Here is an 8,792-nt window from a genome sequence, read left to right as displayed (position 1 = left end):
GTTGCAGTTGCTTCTTAGCACATATATCCACACTTGCTAAGTATATTTAGGATTGTATCTCATTTAATATTTACAACAAACTGAGGTGTTATTATCTTCATTTTACACATGGAAACACTGGCACTCAGAGAAAAGAAGTCATTTAAACTCATGCTCTGTCACACGCCAAAGCCCACTCTCCTAAACATCACTGGTAGTTTAAACACGGAAGTGAACATTTTTATTATGCTTCCACCAGAAGGACCCATTTAAGAAGAAGCTCTAGATTATTGTCACTGTACTGGGTTTCCTCTCATATCCCATGAGTTTGGTCTCATTTTTTATAAGTATCTTTAGCAAGAATAAGACATGTCTGCTCATCCAAGAAAAAGGGAAATACTTTGCTTACCTCATCCTCAAATTTCATAAAAGTAGAGAAAGTAGATGTGTATAATTTTAAAGAAACATTGGAACTTAACTGCTTATGAATATAAAATATGAGAAACAACTTTTCACACACACACAAAATCCATTCTTTTTTGAGTGTGTGAAGATTTTGTGTTGCACGGTAAATGCTTAAGAACTGGCTCTCCCTCCAAAATAGGTACATATGTTTCTCATAAATTTTATGATATAATGGATGTGTATCACCCAACTTACAAATAACAATAAAACAATATTTTTTCATATAAATTCCATTTAGCCTATTGATTTTCACAGTATGCTTTCATTGATTTTTGTTCAGCTCTAGTATCTGTTGCCAACATCTGGTTGCAGCTGACAAACGAGTGTAGTTCCAATGACGGTTGGCTGGCATTTTTATTCACATTAATGAGTAGCACAAAAATGAAACAATAAAGACATATGTAACATGACTGGCTTCTTTGTTGAAAAAAAGAAGTAATCGATGGTTTTTGAATACTGAAAGATTATTTCTTCAAATTTTTTGCAATTCACAATGTAACTGTTACCAGAAGGGGCACCCCCTCAGAGCCCAAGAGTGGGTTCTTGTGTAACATCGGGAAATACACTGTCCGAGGAGACACACCTACTGACAAAGCAAAAGACTTTTATTGGGAAGAGGCCGGAGGGCATCAGGGTAAGGGAACCCGAGAGCTGCCCTGCTGCTTGGCACACGGTCTGAGAAATACCGAGAAAGACTTAGAAATGCTGGAGAATTTCTGACACTTCAACTTCAGTTAAGAATTTGACATAACATATATGACAGTGAAATACGACACGTGTAAAATCATGTTCAGGATACTTGGCACAATTTTTGAGCTAGGTATAAGGGAGAACCAGCGTTCCTTTGGAGCAGGAAACAACCATCACATCCCAGCTTAATTATGCTGTGCCTTCTGAGCTGCCTCCCAACTTCTGAGAGTCGGTTCCTTATTTGTGATCTGGGTAATAATACTATGGCTTCTGTGCGTTTGATCCCTGGGGTCACAAAGAGTCCAAGAGGACTTAGCCACTAAACCACCACATGAACACGATGGCATCCCAGGTGGAGAAGTGGTAAGGAACCCACCTGCCAATGCAGGAGACTAGGTTGGCGCCCTGGGTGGGTAAGATCCCCTGGAGAGGTGGTGGTGGCTAAGTCGCTAAGTCAGGTCTGACTTTTGCGACCCCATGGACTGCAGCCCACCAGGCCCCTCTGTCCATGGGCTTCTCCAGGCAAGAATCCTGGAGTGGGTTGCCATTCCCTTCTCAGGGGATCTTTCCCACCCAGGGATTGAACCCGGGTCTCCTGCATTGCAGGAGGATTCTTCACTGACTGAGGTGCCAGGGAAGCCCCAGGAGTAGGGCTATATCCCCTGGAGTAGGAAATGGCAACCCAGTCCAGCATTCTTGCTGGAAAATTCCCTGGACAGAGGAGCCTGGAGGGGCTACAGTAAAGAGCAGGACAGGACCTACCTCAGTAACAGGATCAGTCCAGATACTCCTCTGAGTAAATCCTGAGATCTAAAAGGGAAAACCAGTCCATCCTATAGGAGATCAGTCCTGGGTGTTTTTTGGAAGGACTGATGCTGAAGCTGAAATTCCAATAATTTGGCCACCTGATACGAAGAGCTGACTCATTTGAAAAGACCCTGATGCTGGGAAAGATTGAGGACAGGAGGAAAAGGGGGTGACAGAGGATGAGATGGTTGGATGGCATCACCAACTCAATGGAGATGGGTTTGGGTAAACTCCGGGAGTTGGTGATGGACAGGGAGGCCTGGCGTGCTGCGGGTCATGGGGTCGCAAACAGTCGGACACGACTGAGCGAATGAACTGAACTGAACTGAAAAGGGGAAAAGAGAATGAAGAGCACCTCCTAAAGACTCAGATTTTGCAAAGACAGTGGCTTATTACTATAGAATGACAGCACGGTGTACCTGCTTCCAAGATTGCCTTCTGGTCTCTGCCCCAGGACCGAGCTGAGAGGGAAGCAGCTAGGAGACTTGGAGAAGGCATTCCCAGGGCGTCCCTGGTGTTTCAGACGGTAAAGAATCAGCCCGCAATGCAGGAGACCTGGGTTCGAACCCTGGGTCAGGAAGATCCCCTGGAGGAGGGCATGGCAACCCACTCCAGGATTCTTGCCTGGAGAATCCCCATGGGCAGAGAAGCCTGGTGGGCTACAGCGCATGGGGTCGGAAAGAGTCGGAGGCGACTGAGCGGCTAAGCAGGGCATTAATAGAGTTTTGTTTTGCAGACACTGTGCTGTCAAATGAGCTTGTCGGGGTTCTCCAAACCGCCTGCTCACATTCGATCTATTCACATAAGGTGTGCGTGGGGTGTGTGTGTGTGTGTGAGAGAGAGAGAGACAGAGAGAGAGAGAGAGAGAGAGAGAGAGAATAACTCCTCTCTTCTTAGTAGCCCTCAAGACATTTAAGAAGAATGTATTTGCAATTGAAAGCACAGAAGCTCGACTCGGGGAGGACTGTTTGCACAACATTCAGGTGTAGCCGGGTTGCAATAGCAGAGCGGGGCCGGGATCGGGCGTCTGACCCTCCGTCCCTCCCACGATCCCAGTCTCCCTGAAGGGCTTTGCTCCCGGGTCCCCCTCGGGTTATCTGGCTGATCCACTGTGGATGGAAAAACAGGGCTGGGCCGGCTGTGTGGAAAGCCGCCGAAAGCGGAGGAAACCGGTCACCACAGCGTGACTATCAGCTGAGAGATCGCCGTCTGGCCACCGGAGAGAACCGCGCGCTCCCTTCCAGACCCGCGCGCCCCTGAGTCCCGCGCGCCCCTCCGGACCTGCGCGCCCCTGCAGACCCGCGTCCCTGGGGACCCGCGCGCCCCTCCGGACCCGCGCGCCCCTGCAGACCCGAGCGCCCCTCCAGCCCCGCGCGCCGCTGCAGCCTCCGGCGGCCGCTCCCGCGATGCTCGAAAGCGCAGAGCTGAACTTCAACGCCGACCATGGCTACCTGGAGGGTCTGGTGCGCGGCTGCAAGGCCGGCCTCCTGACCCGGCAGGACTACGTCAACCTGGTCCAGTGTGAGAACCTGGAAGGTAAGCGCCGCTCTTTAAAAGGAAAAAAAAAGGGGCTAACGCCGCCCGCTGGAAGGAAGCTCCAGCCCCTGGCCCAGAGTCCAAGGCAGGGTGTTCAGCCCAAGATCCAGACTTCAGGGGTCCCTGAATTTGGACGAGGGGGACAAAAAAAGATTGCATCTCTATTTTTCGATAATCTCTAAGTGAAATTTAGCATTTCCTTTCATTGCGAATGTAGGCAACAATCACAGCTGGTTAGCACTTTGAATAGAAATTCAGTGTTTTCATATCCTCTTACTGTTCTTGCAGATGCCTTGAAATATCATTTATGCTTTCACTGCTTCAAAGTATGCTAGATATTGGACTCATCCTTGATATTTACTGTCTTAATAAAGAAGTACGTTGTTACACATTTTACAATATCTTAGTAACTCTATTTTGATATATTTTGTTTCCTTTGTAATTCTATACATTTTCATTCTACATATTTACAAATGTTTGGAGAAAGGTGTCACCAAACTGTCCAGGGATCCACAGCCTAACTACCCACCCCTCCCAAATCTTGGTCTAGAAAATTTTATTCTATCCTCTTTCTCGGTGTATATTAGTATGAGGGCATGTGTATTTGAGATTTGTCTTCATTGGAGCATAAGAAAAAAAAGCAAGAGACAGGCATGTGGTGAGGCCATCCTGGATTCAAAAGTCCTGACTTTGATTTCTACAAAAGGTCAGTAGGTGACCTGAGGCTCAAAACCTCCGAGCTTGATTCCTTATTTGTGAAACTGGATGGTAATGCTGCCTGCTTTGCTGAGTTGTTTGGACAAATAAATAAAGCAGTACATAAGAGAATGTGTTAAGAGCTATGAAGCACTCTTGTTGTTCTTTAGTCGCTAAGATGTGTCCGACTCTTTGCCACCGCATGGACTGCAGCGCGCCAGGCCTGCCTGTCCTTCACCAGTTTGCAGAGTTTGCTCAAACTCATGTCCATTGAGTCAGTGGTGCCATCCAACCGTCTGTCATCCCCTTCTCCTCCCGCCTTCAGTCTTTCCCAGCATCAGGGTCTTTTTCTTCCAGTTAATCAGCTCTTCGCATCAGGTGGCCAAGTATCAGAGCTTCAGCTTCAGCATCAGTCCTTTCAGTGAACATTCAAGGTTGATTTTCTTTAGGACTCTACAAAGGCAATTATCTATTTTTTAAACCACTTTACTGAGATATGGTTGACGTAGGAAAGCTGTACATATTTAATGTATACAACTTGATGAGTTTAGGGATAAGTGTACACCTGGGAAATCACCACAGTCTGTGCCATAAACCCATCTGACACCTCTGAAAGTTTCCTCCGGCCCTCTGTTGTTGTGTGTGTGTGTGTGCATGCGTGTGTGAGAACGATACGTTCTGTGCTCTATAGCAGATCTCTAGGACGTACTTGTCTTGTGTAACCAACACTGCATACCCTTCGACCAGTCCCTCCCAATTTCCCCTTCCTCTCTGGAAACTACACTACAATGTTTTCAAAGCCTTACCAAAGATTTCACATCGATAATATAGTGTTTTTATTATTTAAAAAGGCTACATTTACTAACTTTGAAACATGCTCATAAAATCATTATAATGCCAATAATAGGGTGCTTTAAAATGTCTAGATCGTTCTAGAAAAAGCAAGAAAGTAATAAACTGCCAGGAAGAGTATCAGAAAGCGAAAAGGAAACAAAAAAACAAGGTGACTTTGTAGGCTTCTCAGGCAGGGCTGAGGGCGGAGCCAAGCAGAGTTAAGGCAGAAATGCCCCAATTAAGGGAGTGCCTCTCCTTTCATTAGCGATGGACATGGCTGGACAGATCTTGTAGATGATAACTAATCCTGTTGGCTACAAATAATTGCAATATAATCCCAAATCCTAAATCATTTCAGCATATTTAATTTGGAGTTTGGTGCCCGGAGAATGTTAATCACATATAGAAAATATGCATAAATTGAGGTAGAAAAAATTAACACAAGGCAGAATGCATGCTTCTGAGAGAAGCCATTTGAATGAATTCAGTAGTTTTCAGGCTTTTAAATGAGTTGAGAAATGCAGATTTAAACACAAACCATACATAAACGTCTTCATGATACAAAGCAAGGCTTAAGCCTGCTCACTAAAGAATTCAAAGAGAAACCACCCTCAGCTTCAATTTGGGGGAGAAGGAAAGGTTTCAGACTCTTGAAGGCCTGAAGAGTGAATTTCTTAGAAAAATACACACAGGTGCACACATACAGAATTTTCCATATGATTTCAAGGAGTCGTGACCACCTGAAGTCATCCTGAACCCTGAATAAGAAACCTTCCTAAATACACCATTTGTTATTTTCATCATATCTCATGGTTTCTACCTTTCTTTTTTCCCAGTAATAGTTCTTTTTCAACCATTCATTTCACAACTATGTTTGAATCTGTTTCCAATCTTTTTGGAGACTCTTGGGAATATCAAATATGCCCTCAAACTGCAGGTTATAATGACTGCTGAGAAAATCAATCTAAATAAAGGTTTCATGTCTTCAGTTGAAGACTCTGAGGCTTGGCGTGGCTGTGACCAGTCTAACCACCTCACCAGGTGTGAGGTATGCAGACATCTGCATCTATTATACTTTTTCCACTAAAATGTCTGCCTCCTGAGCATGAATGGAAGATCCATGAATAGGTCGCTGTTGCTCTCAGCTCCATTTTGATATAGAAAATAATAAGGTCTGCCTTGCTTGTTTATCTTATAGGATGTTGGGAAATAAGGCACTTGTGAAAAGCAACTCAGCTACCGCATCTGTGAATTTACTGAGAGAAACCAGCCACCTTCCCAGCTGGTTTAAAACACGCGGACACTCCTTGGGACAGAAGTTAAGAACTTTAGGATTTCTGTTTACTTTTGCACACAATATATACCGTACAAGTGATGGGTAAAGAAGGGCAGGTAAAACTGTCCAGATAGTACTGTGTGTTGAAGCAGGCACTTACTGTAAAGGAAAACTAATTTGGCAAAGATTAAATTTGCCTTTAGTCTTTTAAATTTTTCTAGTTTTTAAAAGAAAAGTATCCTGATACCAACCAATTGTTTTAGAATCATTTATCAGGAACATAGGAGGTTTCAGGTCATTTTGGAAGAGAGAAATATGAAGATTTTTGAGAGGGTAACAGGCAGGAAGGCCAGGGGTCTCCAAACGGAGGAAATAGGCTGCAAGTGCCAGACATTTTTATCTCTCTTAAGCAGCAGGAGGAAACAAACTGGCGATATTTTTTTCCTTCTCTATACAAATTGAAAAGGAGGCTTCTCTTAAAATGCTGTGTTGCCGTGACACCAGGTTTCACCTGAAACTAATTACTCTCAAACCTTGAGTTAACCAATACATTTTTTCTTATGGAAATGTTTGTCTTAAGCTATGTTAATGTACCTCAGACTCTGTCTTCAAGTTCCGCCAAATGGCTCAGAACCTTTTAGACAAACCAGCCTGTCATACTCAGATATTGTTCCCCTAATCTATGTAAACGAAACTATTTGTATGGTAATCTGCCCTTCTACAAGATTCAAGTCAGTCGTTTTATGGCCTGGGATGAATCATGTGGTGCCAGGATTAGCACAAAATGCAATTTATGGATGAGGGGCCTGGTGCCATTCTGAGTTAAGACATTCCTTTCTTTAATTAACAGACTGCTAGTGATTGTATAACAAACAGCTGAAGACTAGCAGGGGGCACTCTTTCTGCCCCCTTCTGATGCCTACAGCAGAAGCTTTCTCTATCTCCTTTATACTTTAATAAAACTTTATTACGCAAAAGCTCTGAGCGATCCAGCCTTGTCTCTGGCCCCAGATTGAATTCGTCTCCTCCAGAGGCCAAGAATCCCAGCGTCTTATCATTCAGCAACAACCTTTCATTGTCCACAAAAGCTTTGAAAAATCCTGGCATTTATGATTGTGCAAGTGAGTGTGGTCAGAAATATTCGTCTTCTCCACGGCCTGACCCTGACTAACAGTCACCTGAACCAGTCACTAGGACCCTCCATGACTCAGTCCTTCCCGGGAATAGGAGAGGAAGCCAGTTCACATAGCCTGCCTCACTGGCACTGCACATAGAAAATTCCTAAAAAGTGACTTTTTTTAAAAAGTTATTTAAAATTAGCTTGAACCAAAATAATAATGTAAAAGGGCCATAAAATAGTCTTTAGAAGAATTAGCACTGCTAATTTTTAATTAATTTTTTTTTAGAGCAGCTATAGGTTCACAGCAAAATTTAGGAGAAAGTACAGAGACTTTTCATATAACGCCTGCTCCCACACATGCATAGCCTCCCCCGTTATCAACATCCTCCACTAGAGAGGTGCATTTTGTATAATCCTCGAGCCTGTGCTCGATACCTCGTAATCACGCAGAGTCCAGAGTTTACACTGCGGTCACTCTTACACATCCTGTGTTGTTCAGTCTGTCAGTCGTGTCCGACTCTGTGACCCCGTGGACTGCAGCGTGCCAGGTTTCCCTGTCCTTCAACACCTCCCAGAGCTTTCTCAAACGCGTGTCCACTGAGTCAGTGATGCCATCCAACCATCTCATCCTCTGTCGGCCCCTTCTCCTCCTGCCTTCAGTCTTTCTTCACGGTCTTTTCTAGTGCGTCAGCTCTTCGAATCAGGTGGCCAAAATATTGGAGCTTCAGCTTCAGCATCAGTCTTTCCAGTGAATATTCAGGATCGATTTCCTTTCGGATTGACTGGTTTTATCTCCTTATAGTCCCAGGGACTCTCAAGAGTCTTCTCCAACACCACGGTTCAAAAGCGTCAATTCTTCAGTGCTCAGCCTTCTTTATGGTCCAGTTCTCACATCCATACATGACTATCAGAAAAACCATAGCTTTGATTATATGGACTGTAAGGCATAGTTCCGGCGAGGCAGAAAAGGAAAGACGACCTCAACAGAAGTAGGTTACCTTTATTCAGGCAAGGCGGGGCGACAGTCGGCCTAACGACCAGGCTGAGCGCCGAGAGGGATCAGGGAGGCTTCATACTTATAGGGAGGTTTGTGGAAGCGATAAGGGAAACGTCAATCAGGCGGGATATTTTGAGTATTCTTTTGTTGAGATGACACTTGTAGTTGGGCAGGGGGTGATAAGTCTTCTGGGCGGGTGTAGGGGGTGGTAGGTTTCCGGACAGGGGGTGATAAGTCCCAGATAGATGCAACTGGCCTGGAGCATCAGGATGGAACTAAAGTTATGCTTTGTTTTCTCCGAAGTTAGATGATTCAGCAAGGGGCCTTTGAGACTGTTGTTCTCTTTTCTAGGCCCAAGAGACTCCTTCATGGACCTTTGTTGGCAAAGTAGT

At 44.7% G+C, this 8,792-nt stretch overlaps 1 protein-coding gene across 3 annotated transcripts in view; it reads left to right on the top strand.

Annotated features, from left to right (window-relative positions):
• Nucleotides 1-2,926: 2,926 nt before the first annotated feature.
• The window catches only part of ATP6V0D2 (ATPase H+ transporting V0 subunit d2), a 49,528-nt gene continuing 43,662 nt past the window's right edge, over nucleotides 2,927-8,792 (top strand). The window contains exon 1 of one of the 3 annotated variants that reach the window (XM_043483952.1): nucleotides 2,927-3,477. In XM_043483952.1, the coding sequence (XP_043339887.1) occupies nucleotides 3,348-3,477 (130 nt within the window). In that variant the 5' untranslated portion in view covers nucleotides 2,927-3,347. The remainder of the gene's footprint in view (nucleotides 3,478-8,792) is intronic. The other 2 variants (XM_043483951.1, XM_043483950.1) reach the window with 2 other exon arrangements.

The sequence above is a fragment of the Cervus canadensis genome, chromosome 12 (genome assembly GCF_019320065.1).
Source record: "Cervus canadensis isolate Bull #8, Minnesota chromosome 12, ASM1932006v1, whole genome shotgun sequence".
NCBI lineage: Eukaryota > Metazoa > Chordata > Mammalia > Artiodactyla > Cervidae > Cervus > Cervus canadensis.
The sequence above is the reverse complement of the archived record's forward strand: the minus strand, read 5'-3'. Positions and strand labels throughout refer to the sequence as shown.